The sequence below is a fragment of the Anabrus simplex genome, chromosome 7 (genome assembly GCF_040414725.1).
Source record: "Anabrus simplex isolate iqAnaSimp1 chromosome 7, ASM4041472v1, whole genome shotgun sequence".
Classification (NCBI taxonomy): domain Eukaryota; kingdom Metazoa; phylum Arthropoda; class Insecta; order Orthoptera; family Tettigoniidae; genus Anabrus; species Anabrus simplex.
The window spans coordinates 143,925,076-143,944,293 of record NC_090271.1 but is presented as its reverse complement, the minus strand read 5'-3'; the positions used below and the strand labels follow the sequence as shown (position 1 = coordinate 143,944,293).

The 19,218-nt window shown below is 40.4% G+C and overlaps 1 protein-coding gene across 1 annotated transcript in view; it reads left to right on the top strand.

Moving 5' to 3' along the window:
* LOC136877741 (peptide transporter family 1-like) overlaps positions 1–19,218 on the top strand; it is a 133,985-nt gene that overhangs the window by 78,904 nt on the left and 35,863 nt on the right. Inside the window, exon 12 of the mRNA XM_068228730.1 lies at positions 8,667–8,781. Within this exon, the coding sequence (XP_068084831.1) occupies positions 8,667–8,781 (115 nt within the window). The remainder of the gene's footprint in view (positions 1–8,666; positions 8,782–19,218) is intronic.

Sequence of the window (19,218 nt, the reverse complement as noted above, 5' to 3'; positions counted from 1 at the left end):
AGAACCTACAGAATTGAGAAAATTTAATAATGTTATTCCATCTAAAAATTGCTGATCTAAGATAACAAAAGGTGTCATCTACATATCTTGCCCAATATATTTACTGATTATTTTTGTGTTTTCTAAATTGTCGCTACATACAATATATACACATGCCTAATGATAAAGTTGCCCGTGACCAGAGCCCCAACCCCATGCTCCTTATTAGATCGTTTCCTCTCCTGATCTCTAGTAATTTCCCTGACAGCTACAGAATCTATATTCTGCCCCCTTCTCTCCCTCTCATGTCCCTGTACCATCCCTTTCTTCCTATCCTCTACTATACATTTCCCTTTTGTACCCTTCACTTTCCTCATGCCTTGCCCCTCCTCTGTAACTCTTACCTGTTCCCGCATCTTCCCTCTACTAATTCTACCTGCAGTGACTCCTACTGATTCCTCACCAATACCTCTCCTGAATTCACTTCCTGAGAACCCTTAGCTCTCAATTTCCTTCCTCTTACTTAAAACATTAGCCTATCTGTCTTCCACAACTCCCCTTCCTTCACCTCCTTCTTGCCTACCTAACGTAGTACCCTGTACATTGATTGAGGGATATCTACCTTCATTCCTGTCCTCCATTAAAAGCCTAATTATCTCCCTCAAACTCGCTATCTCTACCATACTGGAAAAACTAAAGCCTGTGTTAGACGAAGAAAGTCAGATCTTTAAGGTCATAGCAAGCATCCTCCCAGAAAATACAATCAGAATCCATGATGGCCTAATCCAATCTAAAGGAATCCAGCAAACAAACGGAGTACTCCAGGGAGATCCTATAAGCCCCATTATGTTTAACGTACTTACCCATGATGTGATACAAAGGATACAAACAGAAGAAGTGAGGATGTGGTTGTACGCCGATGACATGATCCTGCTCTCGGAAAGAAGAGAGCCCCTGCAAGAAGCCATAAACAAATTGGAAGAGTGGTCCCAAAAAAATCACCTAGTTATAAATAGGGAAAAGACAAAAATAATGAAATTCAGAAAAGGAGAAAATTCGGCAAACACTGATAGATTCACTTGCGAGGAAGAAGTAGTAGAAATAGTCAAAAGCTAAAAGTTCCTAGGACTCATACTGCAAGTGACAGGACATGCCTTTTCCAAGCACATTGAAGACAGAGCTGCACGAGCAATAAAGGTGACTTTCGAGATAAAGGAACTGAATCTACTATCCATCACAACAGACCTAAGACTATTCGACATAAAGATTGCTCCCATTGCCTCATACGGCATACAGCTTATATGGAGCCACCTCACATACTCGAATCTGAAGAGATTAGAGGGAATTAAAACAGCCTATCTGAAAAGAATGCTCTGTGTCTCAAAATACATGCAAAACAGAATAACGTATATCCTAGCAGACACAACCTTCTTTATAGAAGACCTGATGCCCATAATCTGATACAAACACCACAAAGCACCAGATTCCTAGAAGACAGGAAACAGAAAGTGAGGGACATCAATCCCGGACTCCTCACCACCCCAGCGATGACAAAGCAACAAATGGAAAAAGGCCAACTACCAACTGTGCCATTTATATACAAGAGTGGCAGCCCAGGACTACATCACCAAATATGTTCAACCAAGGGATACCACAGTCCCACCGACAGATGTCAGTGCACCATATGGGGAGGACCATGTAACACATATCATATCATTGAGTGCAAAGACAGGATATTGACTTTGTCACACTATGCAAATTATGCTAATTTCATTTAATTACTACCTTGTACACAGTGTGTTTAATAAATTATATATATATACAATGTCTGCTCATACCCATTCTTTTTTACCTTCTTTACAAAAATATGAAGTAATACAGAATAAAGAAAGCAACCATCAATATGTCGTTTCTCTTCTCTTTTGTCTCCTGATGAAGAAAGGCAAGGTTCCTTTTGAAACGTTGAGTGTGTTTTATAATTATTTACACGGCATAAGCCCAAAAATAGAACTCATGAATAGTTACACGGGCCGTGAAAGTCTAAATGATAATAATACAGAAAGGATTACACACTCAAAAAACTACATACATTATTCTTTTTTGCTTTACGTCGCACCGACACAGATAGGTCTTATGGCGACGATGGGACAGGAAGGGGCTAGGAGTGGTAAGGAAGCGGCCATGGCCTTAATTAAGGTACAGCCCCAGCATTTGCCTGGTGTGAAAATGAGAAACCACGGAAAACCGACAGTGGGGTTCAAACCTACTATACCCCAATACTGGATACTGGCCGCACTTAAGCGACTGCAGCTATCGAGTTTGGTATTATTATTATTATTATTATTATTATTATTATTATTATTATTATTATTATTATCAACCTACTATGCTCTAATAGAAATAAAAACTGCTGTTAAGTTAAGCCGAAATACCAATTTAGCAAGCAAGATACTATCTAATAAAATAACTCCACTATAATTCTAAACTGCAGAAAAAACTAAATAACCAAGAAACAATTTTCATGATTTTTATAGTTACAAAATAAAAGAGACCAAATTCATTAACCCATCCCCAGAGAAAAGTAAATGCTCTAGAAAAAACTGAGATTTATCCATTTAACCCTAGAATCATAAACTTTCGTCTCCCAGACTACGCACCCTTGTAGTTTCCGCGGTAATTTCCAGATGCTAAAGAACTGTGCCTTCCCCCTCCATCTATTCTTCCCCGGCTATCAACAATTAGTGCTGACTTAGGTTTCAAGCATAAAGCTCCAGTTGTTTGTTCACTGCGATATGACCATCGTCTGAGAGACAAAAGCATTCGTGATTTTTACATAGCTGTAAATAGTGTGAATATCAGGTTTATTACAGTAATGTTTTTTGTACGTAATACGTAAGCTTAATAGGATACTGAAATGGAAAAATCTAGCGCACGATAATGAATTGATAGCGGCAGTGTTTTCTGAATTAGACAGAGAACCACTCTCTTCAGGAGACATTAGTGGTAATGTATTTCGTGAATGAAATTACCCGACCAATACATGCATCAAAGAGGAATATTATGACCGACAATTGGTTCACCTCAAATTGTCTGGCTGATTCTCTACATTGCAACCATAACCTGACAATCATTGGAACAATGAGAAAAGACAAGCCACAGATACCACCAGAGATGAAAACAGTCAAGGGAAGAAAGCTTGGGTCCTCCATGTTTTATTATGATTGTATAAAAACAATGGTATCCTATAAAGGAAAACCAAACAAGAATGTAAGCCTCCTTTCTACATGCCATGAAGTAGGAACAATAGCAACCAGTCGGAAAAAGATATGGCAGAAGACTACAATGGGACTAAAGGTGCTGTGGACACTTTCGATAAAATGTCAACATTGATGTCTATATTTTGGTCTATTCATGAAGATGGCGTCAGCGAAGGATGTAAGTGAAGATAGCTCCCGGTTCTCTTGCGAAATAATCGGGAATAAATGTGGTGTAAACAAGAAGCAAGTGAAGAATGGTATCCAGTGTGAAAAGTGTTTAATTTGGTACCATTTTGAGTGTATATGTAGTGCTGGTTTTGCTAAAAATGAAGATACTTGGACTTGTGTTAGCTGTGGCGAGAGCAATTTGAATAGCGGTAGCAAACCGAGGCCTACAACGGTCAACGAATCGCTGGCGTCTCATTACTTGCAGGATGGAGGTAATGATAATGTACTTGTAATTCTCTCTTTATTGCAACAGGATTTACAAGCATTAAAAGTGGAGAATGAGATTTTAAAGGAAAAGGTACGTTTACTGGAATCGAAAGTACCGGTACCAGTAGGGCCTAAACACTCAGAATACAGGTGGCTCCGAGAATTCTAGCGCATGGTGTCAAGTTGCTTCAGATTCTAGGAGGAAAAGTGTACAGTTTAATAAGGACAACTTTGTAATTGACACCAAAAATAGATTTTCAGCCCTGAGGGAAGTAAGCGATACGCAAGGTATCCGTATAGGAAGCAGTCAAACGTATAGTGCAAAATCCGTTACGAGAAGCGGCAAAGTTAGGCCTAAAATCCCACACAGTGCACCGGCGAAAGTGTCGAACATTCTTATATTTGGTGATAGCCAGGCGAGGGGAATTGCGGAGAAAATGGTCAATGAAGATATTGCAGCATCGGCAGTCATCTATCCTGGGGCCCCAATGAAGAAGGTATTGGAAAACACGGAGCAGGCGGCAAGAAATCTCGGAAGTCGTGATGCAGTAGTGATCATTGGTGGGACGAACGACGTAGCTCACGACGACGCTAAGAATGTTATTTCTGAACTTAAATGTACACTAGGTAAGCTGACTCACACTAACATCTTTGTAGTGAACGTGCCCCACAGGCATGATTTGATTAGAGACTCGTGTGTGAACATTGAAGTGGACAAAGTTAATACAGATATGGTTAAAATTTGTAAACATTTTCGTAATACACAGGTAATTGATAGCAGCAGTTTCGAGAGACACTGTTACACAAAGCATGGCCTTCATCTAAACAATTCAGGTAAACGAAAGATAGCAAATATTGTTCTAGATTTTATTAATCATAAGATATGTACTGTAAAAAAGGCAACTCCCTTGAGTTATAATACTGACCAGGAAAACTAGTAGAAAGAGCCAGCTGTACTTCAAGCTGGCTCAGCCAACTAGAAAATGAAACTCAGGAAATTAAGGAATTTCAAGTTACCCAATTGCAACAGTCAATTTTTAGGGAGGAAGGGGGTCTGAGATTGCTCTTGGTAAACTGTCAGAGTGTAGTAAATAAACAATTAAAATTCAGTACATTGATGGAATCTTATGAGACTGATGTGGTGATAGGAGTGGAATCGTGGTTGAGAGAAGGGGTGGGTAACAGAGAAGTATTTCCAGAAGGGTACACAGTCTATCGTAGAGACCGAGGAGATAAAAAGGGAGGGGGGGTGTTTATTCTGGTGAAGGAAACATATTGTTCACATGAATGGTTTACCGATGAAAGGGATTAAATATTAGGGATAAAATTAATTTGTGATAATATGAAGGAGGTGGGAATTATAGGAACATACAGGCCTGGAAGAGAGGAAAGAGACATGGAAATCTTTGAGAAAATAATAGATTATACTCATAAAAACAATAATAATGATGTGGTAATAATTGGGGGAGATCTAAACTTGCCTGAGGTTGAATGGAATGGAGCTGCAAGTGAAGCCCATGAACAGAAACTGGCAAATAAGTTAATTTGGGAGGGAGGATTTACACAAGTAGTACAAGAACCGACTCGTCTCAATAACTTACTAGATGTATTCTTGGATAAACCATGGGAAATTGTTGATAAAACTGACGTAATTGAAGGAATAGGTGACCATAAGGCTGTAATAATGGATGTAGGACTGGTACCAAAAAGGCTTAATAAGAGGGTCACACAAGGCAAGAAATTGTACAGAAAAACTAAAGTTGATGAATTTGGGACTTACCTTAAATCACAATTCAGTTGTTGGATAAGTGAAGGGAGTAATGTGGATACACTTTGGGCTAAATTCAAAGGAATCGTTTGGGAAGGAGAGAAGACATTTGTACCTGTTAAGAAGGATAAAATGACCTCAGACCCTATTTATTATACAAGGGAAATAAGAAAATTAAAAAGAAAATTTAGAATAGTAAACAGGAAAATCAAAGAAGGTAGGGAGAGTAGAGAAAGTAGAAAACAGCTAATGAGGGAACTGAATAGAGTGAAAAAGGAAGCAAAAGAGAATTATATGAATGGCATTCTTCAAGAGCGTAATGACCACAAAGGGAAATGGAAAAAGCTGTATTCATACATCAGGAATCAAAAAGGAAAAGGAATCTAAATTCCTACAATGGTGGGAGAAGGGGGTGAACACTATTTAACACATACTGAGAAAGCAAACCTCTTTAGTAGGGAATTTAGAGATTCAGTAGATGATTATCAGGAGTTGGAAACCGAAACAGAAGTTACAGAGGGACAGACACAGAGGGAAACAAGAAGCTTCTCGTTCACAAATGAAGATATTTTCAGAGAAATCCAACTGCTTCAGCAAGGAAAAGCAGCAGGAAGTGATCAAATTACTGGGGAGGTGATAAAGACAATGGGGTGGTACATAGTGCCTTATTTAAGATTTCTGTTTGACTATGTCATAAATAATAGTGTAATACCAAAGGAATGGAAGGAATCTATAATAATACTAATTTATAAAGGAAAGGGTGATAAAAGGAAACCAGAGAACTACAGACCAATCAGCCTGACGTGGAATTACTTCAAATGATACTGTACAACTGGTATAAGATTAAAATTTACATTGTATTTATTTACTTTTTCTTTTCTTGATGATTTTGTATGGATGAGATTGCTGTCTCTTTCTTAACCTTCTCACTATAGTATGTGAATCTACCCACACAACTTCACAATGTAAATCAATGAACGATGAATCCCATGTTAAATCAATGAAATAATGACCAAGTAATGAACACTTAGCCTACTGCTTCATCTAGCCATAATCACTTCTGTGCGAAATAACACATTAGCTCCAGATCACACACATAAACCACTACGCACTGTACATTCCACCAGAGAATGAACGAGCAAATGAATACCATGGAGCATCTTCCACAAAATGCACACAGAAAATGAACTTGTAAAGACCTCATCATGAACTCGTAACACATTCATAATGAATCTTGTCACACGCACACATGTGTATATACAGTCTTGCTCCACATGGCTGTAGTGTCTCCAAAAGTTCACTGGTAGCAATGCTCTCCCTGACACATCTTCAAGCGTCTCTCAGTCAATGCAGCCCCGTTCAAAATCGGAGCTTTCAGACTGGTTACCAAACGGCCGATCGAAAATTAGCCCTCTCTTCTTTTTCATGCACACTGATGAATTACAATCTTCTGCCTATACTACCTGACTATACCCTGGGTTTTCAAGTGACTTGTTGCAATACTTTCAACCAACTTCAAGCATCTTTACAGTTATAGTCACTGTTTTCCATGCTGCACAACCTTGAGCAATTTACACCACTAAATAATAAATAATTTCGTGTGGCTATTTCTAGCCGAGTGGAGCCCTTGTAAGGCAGACTCTCCGATGAGGGTGGGCGGCATCTGCCATGTGTAGGGAACTGCGTGTTATTGTGGTGGAGGATAGTGTTATGTGTAGTGTGTGAGTTGCAGGGATGTTGGGGAAGCACAAACACCCAGCCCCCGAGCCATTGGAATTAACCAATGAAGGTTAAAATCCCCGACCCGGCCGGGAATCGAACCCGGGACCCTCTGAACCGAAGGCCAGTACGCTGACCATTCAGCCAACGAGTCGGACATTTACATCACTATACCATATGCACAGATTCTTACCCAAAGTGAAATTTATACAAAATATAATTAATTATACATATTCAGTATTCTGCAACTACAAAGTCTTCTTACAATATTATGTTCTTACATCTTAGTTAATGAAATCACATGATGAACACTATTTTTATATTACAAATTATTTTATTAACATTTCCTAACTTAAAATGGGGAATCATACTTGTGTACAGTTACATGTTTACATTGCTGTTCTTTGTCTATTTTATAATATTGCTCTGAAATTTATTTGGAAACAAGGAACTGGGATTACATTGTCAGTGATAGGGAAAGTACAAATTGTGACAGGTAACAAAACCTGGTGCTACCATTTCGAGCTGGTAACAAAGAAGGAGACATCTTTTGTCACTAAGACCAAAAAAGAGTCATCTGCTGCAGCTGACAAAGTCATGCTAACAGTGTTCTTCAATATCAAGGGTCCTCTACTATTGGAGTGGCTAACAGTCAGTGCCACAATCAAAGTTCAATGCTATTGCGACACCTTACAGAAACTCTGAAGTAGACAGTCAGGAAAACTGTCACAAGGTGTACATATGCTCCATGATAAAGCATGCCCATGTGCTGCCAATGCAACACTAAACAGACTACAGTCATTTTAACTGGGGTCTTATACATCACCCATCTAGCCCAGATTTTTCCCCCTTGCAACTATCATGGTTTTGGTCCTTTGAAGAAGGGATAAGTGTTTCACTGATCAAATGGTTCATGATGCTGTGGAAGAGTGGTTCAACCAGCAAACAGCACTCTTCATTCTGGAGGGTACAAAGAAATATTCAGAAAGATCGGTAAACTCTCTCAAACTGTCATCAGTATCCTGTCATTGTGATAAGGTGTATGTTGTCCAAAATATACAGTGTTTGTTTCTAGACACCAGTCTATGTTTCATTTGAGCAACCTTATATATAACAGTTGAGAGGACAATTAAATTCAGCAATGACCTCAGGAAATAAATTTGACTCCTGAAACTGACTGGGCTAAGATGAGCAAACAAATTAAGACACTAGCATGACCAGTTACTGACAAGAATTCATTTCTTGTACAGTATTTAAATAAGTAAGTTCATGTCTTTGTCCCGAGGAATTGCAGCTCTTGTTTTAGGTACACTCCCAATGGAAGTGAACTGAATGTGTCTTGTTGACAACATATCAGCTGTATTGCCAATCTGAAATCTCTGACAGTACTGGAAATCAAACCCAGGCCCCTGAGGATGGCAGCTAATTGTGCTAACCATTACACTATAGAGGTGGAAATTTTAGCACTGACACTACAACATTCAAACAGGATACTTTTCATTTTCCAGGCATAAATATTCTGTGTCCTTTGGTGACTTACCCATCAGTGATGAACAAGAGGTTACTGTGGAACTAGGTGGAGTGTACACCCTCGTCGTTCAGGAGAATGAAGGTGATATCACTGTAAGTACAATTTCCATTTAAAGTAAGGACCAAGTAAGCTGGGATCTACTAATTATCCTTAACATTTCAATATCAACCCTCATAGGAGGAGGAATCATCACCAACATGTGCTCCATAATCTCTTCTGCATTTAACCTCTGCTCTACAGATCACACTCATTGGGAAGGATAATCTCTTCTCATGGATTGTTAATTCAAGATCAGACAAGAAATTTTGACCTTATCTCAGTTGTTTTGCTTTTGCTAGTGGTTTAATGTCACACTAACATTGGGAAATTTATCCATGATTCATGGAGGAGAAGGGACTAGGATTGGGAAGGTAGCTGCCATAGATTCAACTAAGATACAACCCCACCATTGGTGGGAAAATGTGATGGAAACCATCTGCAAGGCTGCCAACAATCGGGTTCAAACCCACCATCTCCCAAATGCAAGCACATGGCTATTTGACCCAAACCACGTAGCCAATTCACTCAGTTTGCTTAGTCTTATTTGTTTATGTGGGCCTATTACAGTTTTATACAAAGCCAGATGAATAATTATGAGGATGAATATTGGTATTAGAATAAAACATTGAGAATATATCCTCAGTTTGAAGAAGTGGAAGTAAAACCAAAACCAAACTATCTCTTTTATGACCATGTAGGTCCTCAAAGAAATGAAATAGCTTCCACTTTCCATAACCTCAAAACTAAGTGGGATAGAGTGGTTAGTCCTATGCCAGCCATCTTCTTTTTCTACAAGTTGCTTTACGTCGCACCGACACAGATAGATCTTACAGTGATGATGGAACAAGAAAAGGCTAGGAGTGGGAAGGAAGCATCTGTGGCCTTAATTAAGGTACAGCTCCAGCATTTGTCTGGTCTGAAAATGGGAAACCATGGAAATTCTTCCTCGGGGCTGCCAACAGTTGGGTTCGAACCCACTATCTCCTGAATGCTGGATATTGGTCGCACTTAAGTGACTGCATCTATCAAGCTCGGTGCCATCTTCTCTCCCAAGAACGAATCTGGTACTCATTTCTGGTACAGACCGAGTGAACCTCAAGGCCAAGTGCTTTTACAAAAGTTAGTCTCATTTCTAAATTTTTCATCTTCCTGATGCGTAAACAAACCAAAGTAAAGTGAGCATATCCAATCCAAAGCAAAGTAAACCTCATTGACTGGATAACGCCATGACAACAAAGCAGTCATGACAAAAATATCTATTGTAATTACAAAGGATGATCAAATATAAACGGGATTTTTGTTCCTGAACACCAACAGTTCGTAAGACTGGTCCCGCGCTTCTGCTATGCTTAGGCAGGACTGTTAAAAGTGGGGAGAGCGTGCTGTTAGATATTTCCCACCGTTTCGTCAGTAACGCTCACGATGTCGGAGCAACAGGTGCACTCCTCCACTGTACAATGCATAATTATAAAATTTCTTACTCGTGAAGGAGTTACAGTGGTGGAAATTTGCCAGAGATTGATTGTACAGTTCAGTGATCAAACACTGTCAAGGACGCATATGTTTGCCTGGCATAAAAAGTTCAAGGAAGGACGAGAATGTGTGGAAAATCAGCAAAACAATTACCGTCCTCAAACCAGCATTACACCCAAAAACATTTGTGCGGTTAAAGCCATTATTGACAAACAATGGTGCTTACTACTGTGAGCTGTTGAACAAGGCACGGGTTGCATATCGCCGCAAAAGACGAGACCAACAGATTCAACGGATCATCCTCCTCTGTGACAATGCGCAGCTCCATACTGGAGCTCTGCCTGTCTCCAAGCAACAGGAAATGCACTGGACTTCATCATCCTCCTTACAGCCCGGACTTACCGCCCTGCAATTTCCATTTATTCGGACCTCTTAAAGAAGCTCTAGGAGGGCAACGATTTGAAGATGACAAGAATGCGGAAGACTTTGTGTGCAACTGGCTGGTGACACGACCCTGTTCTTTTTACGATGAGGGCATCAAAAAGCTGCCCATATGCTCGGACGAATGCATTTTCAAAGCAGGAAACTATGTGAAAAAATAAATTGTAATTGCCTTGTGTTTTTCAATAAATGAATTTAAATAAAAAAATAAAATCCTGTTTATAATTAATCCCCCCTCGTAAGTAAACATTCTTGATAGATGGATTGACTGAATATGTCTTTTTTTTCCTAGTGCTTTAATGCTGCACTGGAAAATAATCTTCAGGGCTGCTGATGGTGGAATTTGAACCCACCATCTCCTGAATGCAAGCTCAAAGCTACACAACCCTAACCCACATGGACAACTCACTTAACGATTGTAGAAGTGAAATGCAATTAAACGTAATTGACAAAAGCAACATCAAAAGTGTTTGAAAGTTTAAAATATGCCTCTCTTCAAACCAGGATAATGTATCATGTTCCATCACCAATTTTTAAAATAAGTTAGCAATTACTGTTAAAATGCATGCGGTAAATACGATTCAGTGCGGTCAATTTTATCAAATATTGTGTCTTTAGCAAGAAAGTAACAATAGCAGTTATACATTAAGCATGTTAAGCAAGCAAGCTTGTAGTTTTTCATGACTGTTGATATTGCAATCGTAGGTAAGGGGTGTCAACATTTATGTGGAATCTAAGCCAGAGTGATGTGACTTTCATTTCAAAAATTTCCAATGCCTTGTCTGAGATACAACTTTCAAGAAGAGAAGTGCATCTGAAACATAATTGTAAAATACCTTCATGGTGTAAAGAGAGAGTAGGCTACAAAGTTCTGTGTTGGTGTAAACAAAATACGAGTTTTCCACAACTGTTATAACCAGTTCTTGATATCCTGGATACTGACACTGGGACAGAGTTGACATCCAAGCTGTTCTATCGGAAACAGATCTGTGGATCTTGCTGGCTACGGGAGTACCTCAACATCATGCAGACAGTTCATAGAGCCACGTGCCATGTGTGGATGAGCATTGTCCTGTTGAAAAATGGCACCATGATACTGCTGCATGAGAGGCAACACATGAGAGAAAGAGGATACCTGTGACGTACCGTTGTGCCATCAGATTTCCCTCAATCTCTATCAGCCGTGACCAGAAGTCATACCCCATGGCTCCGCACACCATGAAGCCAGGTGTAACACCACTGTGCCTCTCCAAAACATTGGAGGAATGGGACCTCTGCCCAGGTTTCTCCCATACTCACAGACGATGGTCATCTAGTGTAGGGCAGAACCGCAATTCATTACTGAACACAATGCGATGCCATTCACCAGCAGTCCATGCTTCCCGGTCATGTCATCACTCCAAATGCAGCCATTTGTGTTGTGGTGTTAAGAGCGGCCTACACATGGAAAAGTAATTCCCTAGTCCAGCTGCTGCTCGTCTCCGACCAATGGTGCAGGATGACACAGAATTTTGCAGGGATTCCATTACTTGTTCTCGAATGGCAGGCGCAGATGCAGATGTGCTTGGTGCACAATACAACGATCCTCCCTTGTGTTGGTCAGAAGTAGCCGGCCGAATAGAAATGCACTATGTGTCAACTTTCAAACTCTGTCAATTGCTGACAACACTGTCTCACACGAGTATGCAGCATCTCCATGTCCTTCACAGTGACCACTTAACATCTGAGACGGTTTACACCCCTTATATACCCCACCAGGCCTGGTGATAACACCAAATATGAAAGACACCAATGCACTCTGGTGGCTGTTCTACCTTTCATAGAGAACTGCAAAACTAATAATTTACACACCTGCTGATGGTGTGCATGATGTTACATTGACATCCAACATTTCTTCTGGGTGCTTCAATATATTTGTCAGGCAGTGTATTTCATCAAATAAACAGTTGTTGTTGTTTGAGTCATCAGTCCATAGACTGGTTTGATGCAGCTCTCCATGCCACCCTATCATGTGCAAACCTTTTCATTTCTACGTAACTATTGCATCCTACATCTGCTCTAATCTGCTTGTCATATTCATATCTTGGTCTACCCCTACCATTATTACCACCTACACTTCCTTCAAAATCCAACTGAACAAGTCCTGGGTGTCTTAAGGTGTGTCCTATCATTCTATCTCTTCTTCTCGTCAAATTTAGCCAAATCAATCTCCTCTCACCAATTCGATTCAGTATCTCTTCATTTGTGATTCGATCTATCCATCTCACCTTCAGCATTCTTCTGTAACACCACATTTCAAAAGCTTCTATTCTCTTTCTTTCTGAGCTAGTTATTGTCCATGTTTCACTTCCATACAACGCTACGCTCCACACGAAAGTCTTCAAAAACATCTTTCTAATTCCTATATCAATGTTTGAAGTGAGCAAATTTCTTTTCTTAAGAAAGCTCTTCCTTGCTTGTGCTAGTCTGCATCTTATGTCCTCCTTACTTCTGCCATAAACAGTAATGTTATTAATTTATTCTACACTGAAGAAAATGGAAATTGCAACACCCAGGAGTGGTGCTACATTGCTGCAAATTAACATGCAGGACGAGTGTTCAGTTGTGCTTCGATGATTACACTTTCAGGTCCCTCTGACTGCAAGTTTGGACAACAATCAATACAGGATGTGCCCACCACAAGCTGCAATACATTGGTGAATTCGTCGAGTCATTGAGTCAATAAGGCCCTGGATTGCATCCTGAGGAATTGTGGCCCATGCTTGCTGCACTGCACAGGTCAGTTCTTCCAGAGTTGTGGGTGGCTGAGGACGGTTGGCCAGTTGTCCCACACATGCTCAATAGGACTGAGGTCCGGGGATCTGGCGGGCCATTCTAAGGTTGTGATGTTGTGGAGAGCTTCTTTGGAGATGCGTGCAGTGTGAACCCAGGCATTGTCCTGCTGAAACATCCCATTAGCAATGTTCGCCATCATAGGGACAACCACTGGATTGAGTACCCAATCAACGTACTGTTGAGCAGTCATAGTGCCCTCAACAAGCACTAATTGTGATTTCACATTAAAGCCAATAGCTCCCCAGACCATAATGCTTGGTGTTGGCCCTGTGTGCCTCTCGACAATAAGATCTGGGCGGCCCCTCTCCCCGGTATATCGGTGCACACGATCCCGGTGATCACTGTGGGCAAGACAGAAGCGCGATTCATCACTAAAGACAACCCCATGCCATTCGTCGACCCACATCGATCTTTCTCGACACCAGGCCAGCCTTACACGTTGCTGTTGTGGGGTCAATGGAACACCTTCTGCAGGGACATGGGCTCATAAGCCAGCTGCACGCAGGCGATTACCAACTGTTTGTTGTGTAACGTGGGGTGCCACAGCTGCTCGAATTTGCGCTGCTGTTGCATGGGGTTCCATCCGGGCAATCCAAATGACAGAGAGTTACAATAATTGAAAACTGATCCTCTCACAGTTGTCTGTCACGCTGGGCCTGTGCCAGGTCTATGAGTGTGGGTACCTTCATTTGACCACTGCTGCCATACACGTTGTACCATAGATGACTGTCGGCCAACACGTGCAGCGACAGTCCTTAGCAATAATCCAACCTCACACAGCCCAATTATCCAAGCCCTCTCAAACGGTGACAGTTGATGATAGCATGCTCTTCTCTGTCGTCGAGGCATGTTTGACGGGGAACACTTCACTGCACAGACTGCAAATCAACTACGCTACACCAGAGTCCGTATACTGGAGTTGATTCCTCTGCGACCAATCACATGGGGAGACCTGTAGCAACAATCCAATGGGTCCATCATCACTCGGTTTTTCGTTGCTTTTCTGCTTAAAATTCTTGTTATTTTATTTAACACAGAAATAGGCTTACACTACGTGATATCAGCATCACTTAGTAACACTTTGTGTTTAGTAAGAAAAGCAGGCAACTCATTAGTAAACCAGAGGCAATAGAACAAGAATTAAACACACATGCATGGAATGCATTTAGCAAAGATGTTACATTCATGGTCAAAGGTTGTAAACCTCATTTTTCACAAACTATCTTTTAATAGCGAGTCTCCTACGTGGCATACCGTACATAACTTTTTTGTATATGTAGGGAAAATGTAAAAACAGTACTTTGAATTACACTCCTCAACCACAATACAACTACCTACAGCAACACATCACTGTTACAGAATTAATTTTTAAGAGTATATTTCCTATTAAGATGAGAGCGCACAATTTCTTCCAGGCAGCCGGTGAACTATATTGTATGGTATGTACATTCGAAACGTTATTGCTTGTGTTGGATTACCATTGCTTATTTCACTGTTTAGTAATTCAGAACTGTTTATTGTGACAGAATTCGTATACAACTAGCCATATCATAGTCCTGGAGTGATACAGTTCCTTTCAAGATTTCAGCCTATGGAGTTGTATCTTTATATTCACAAAGATGGAAAATATTGGGCAATTCTTATAAACATCCCAATGTTTTAGTAGCCTTCTGGGCAGCTCCTCATATAACCACTGAAGGATTCTGCTGTTTCAAACAGGGTTGGAGAATCACTGGCTATCAGAATGAACTGGTTTGCCTCTTACAAGTTACAATACATAACTTTGCATTTGGGCATGATAAAATGAATTAAGCCTATTGTGAGGTTTTAACCTACTGAGTTCATAAAATCCATAATAATCAGTACTGCTTCCATATTGCCGTAGTACATGTGAGAAATCTGTAGAAACTACGTCTCTGTGATAGACACCCTTGTTGATTTTAGGAAGGTCTATGACTCCATAGACAGACAAACTTTTAACAAAATTCTTGAGGAACTTGGACTAGACAATAAAACCCAAATACTTATTCTACAAACTCTGACTGACATACACTTCAAGGTTAAATCCAAAGGCAAAGTCTTGAAAAACCTTCAAGATCAAAACTATACTAGCTACAGGGGAGAGGATTTTTCCACTCTTCTTCAAGTGTATTCTTGAAAACATTATGAGTGAATGGTGAAACCAACTGGTCATTTTGGGTATCCAGAGTGGTGTAAAGCTGGGTCACAATAGGGAAAGGCTGACAATAGATCGTCTGGCTTTTGCTGACAACATAGCACTAATCGCTGAATCTCTGAAAAGAGCAGCGACCCAGGCCAATTGTCTCAGAAAACAAGCAGCCAAACTGGGACTCCAAGTGTCACTGGAGAAAACCAAATACTTTACCAGCATCAAAGAGGCTAACAGACAGCACTAGAAGAAGGTAAAGTCAACCAAGTGGAAATTGAACCCAACCTATCAGAGAAAGCAGCCCTCTCCACAAGATTAAACTACCTGGAACTGGTCTAGTGACTAATTCAAAACACCTACAACATGCGATGCCTGCCACAAAATCTGAAGCTGAAACACTACACAGCAGTCATCCTCCTACAAGCCCTGTATGCCATGGAGCATCTGACCTGAAATAGAAAAGACTTGATTGAAATACTGGAAGTCAGAGAGTAGAACTCTTGGAAAGATCCCCCGCTCAGTGCTGAATGATGGAGAATACCAGAAACATCACAATTCAGCGCTCTACTCCCAGATATAGAAGTTCTCCGACCATGCCACAAAGATGACGGTAGCTTTCTATAGTCATGTGGTAAGAATGTCTTCCAACACACTGACCAACCACCCGTTCGCCTTCGGCCGAAACAAGAAAGTTCATACCACATGGCTGATGAAGACTACGAAGGATATAAAAGAACCGAGACTGAGAGATTTACAAAACAGACAGGCTGTGATACAGATCCTGAAGTAAGTCCATGGTTTTCAAAAAAGAAAAAATCTGAGGAAGGAAATCAACCCCCTGATCAGAGGAAAAATGCCAGGAGAAGATGCAGAAATACTAACCAAAGATCAAAACCGAACAGTTGAAAAACTGTGGTCCTACGTAGGTCCGTTCAAAAGAAGGTGAAGAGAATGAATGAATGAATGAATGAATAAACAAATGTACTATAGAGTATATTGCCATACTGTATCTTATGCTTGACAGCACATCAAAACACAAACATTAGCGAGGACACGGCGCAAAGTGCCTGGTGAAGAAAGTGACTTCTTAGGCTGCATGTACCGGTAAGAAAATGTGAGCAAGTCGAAGTACATCACCTCCAATATGGGAGGATACAAAAACATTGGTGGGGGTAACATTGAGGAATAACTGATCAACTCTTGTGAACCCAACTTCCAGCACATGTGTGTACAGCTACAAACAATCCAGATAAAAAAGAAGGATGTAATGAGGATGGAGAAGAAGATGGAAATAGTGTCAGCTCTGCAGCTGTAACCAAAACAGTCTCACTGAAGAGTTGAGACATGTTGCTTAAATTTACGAGTCAACAAGACTTCAATTACAATGACATTTTGGTGATGAGGAACATATTTAGTGTTGTTAAGAAAAAGTTAAACTCCTCTCACAAACTAGCAAGCATTACACAGATTTATTTCAAAAATTCTTACTATATTTTGAAATATCCTATTATGGTGCTAGTATTTCTTAAATCCATGCCCTGATAACCAGAAATTTACTTTACAGAAGGGGATGACAGTAGTAGTGGTGTTCATTGTTTTGAGGGAAAATACATACTACCTCTTCATATCATAAGAGAAAGAGGTTCAAACCTTCAGAATGTGCAAGTATCAGCAAAAGAAAAGGAATGGCCATAATATATTGAAAGGGGCTGTGCTGGAATTATACCCAGAAATTTTGACATAAAATGCATACCGCATGGTAGATATTGTCAAAATAAAGTATGTAGTCAGCATGGGTTTGAAACTTTACTGTCAACATTTTATTTCTTAATTTTAAACAAATTTACACATCTTCAAGATCATGACCTCAAAATCTTGACTGGAGCTCCAGCAGCGTGGAACCCACCTCACAACACTCAGCCACCTCAACTTTGAGATGCTCCCAATAAGCCATTTGATGCTCAACACTGGTGACTTCGGACTTCCTGAAATTCTGACAAGCAGCTTTATTCTCTCTAAAGCATTTTCAATAATTTTGACACCATTTTTTCTCATATGTTGCAATATTTTATGAAAGAAACAAATCTTTCGCACTTCTTGCAACACAATTTCCTCAAACGTGCGCTATTTCATTTGTTTTCACTGTATACTTGTAGAACTCACCAAGACAAATCAAACAAACCTCACATCTTACAGTAAGTGCTACTGTATCAGTGTTCAGAGCTAGGCTAATTATTAGCTGCACGGCATGATGATTTTAGTACCTGAAGATGGCAGCCTACTGCATTGCCTGATGATGTCATATCGAGGTCAGAGTCTAGTTGCTAGGTACAATGATTCTTCTTCTTTAAACTGAGATGTTGAACACTGTTGCACATGTGTTGTGTAGCAATTATTTTGATTTTTAAACTTTCATGTTTCTGTAACATTCACTAGCCCAAGTACGATATGTAAGGAATATAACTCAATGCAGTTCTTACATAAAACCTTAAAAGAATTTGACATTCCAAACAAACTAGTGAAAACAGTGAGAATAGCATTTGAAAATTCTGTAAGCAAAGTTTGATAATTAATGGCATGTGGCCTCCAAAGAGGCCCAGTGCAGATATTTCAAGTTGTTGCTGTACAGGTGACCTGCACACCTATGAGGATGGGGCCCTACCTATAATGATTTCTAATGATGAAGACGGCACTCACATCCAGCCTCCGAGCCATTGCAATTAACTAATGAAAATTAAAATCCCCAACCCAGCCAGGAATCGAACCTGGGACCCTCTGGACCAAAGACCAGCATGCTAACCATTTAGCCATGGAACCAGAAATAACCCAAGTTAAAGTTCACGGGCTGATGTCCAAGACATTGCATTCGAGGAAAGGTCTAAACCAAGGAGATATATTGTTAACAGTACTCTTTAACCTCCCCTTTGAATACTGCAAATGAATGGCAGCACAACCGGTTCAACCACCAGTCTGATGTATAAATCCGCTGTCAAGGTTCTTGAGATAACTCCCCTCCTTACTAATCTACAGCCATTACCGGCACCAAGACATACACAGCTCTCATCTGAGAAAACAATTAAGATCTCCACTCAGCCCTCCAATGAGTTCTGGCTTGACACCACTGAAGTCACAGATGGCAGTGATTTGGAATTAGTAGCGTGAACACTTCAGGACGTCTGGCTCAGAGCTGTCCCTCAAGTAATCAATTTGTTACAGTTCCTTGTGACACATTGGTGCCAACTGAAGCTCTAATGGGTGCTGCAGATGCAGTACAATCCACCACAGCCGTGCGATGAATACAGTGGTCTTCCCTCTCTCGATAGCGGCTCTTGTGCAGCCAGACCCTGGTCTTCTTGAGACGGTGCCTTCCCGTAACCATTGTTGCAAACACCGATGCACTGTGGATACATCCCTGCCAAGTCTTTCCGCAATATCGCAGAAAGAACATTCACCTCATACTCCCATTACATGGCCTCATTCAAACTCGGTTAGCTGCTGATACTACCTTCTTTGTCTCCTTAAAGGCGTTTGACTTACACCTACCTCACAATATCAACACCGGATGATGACT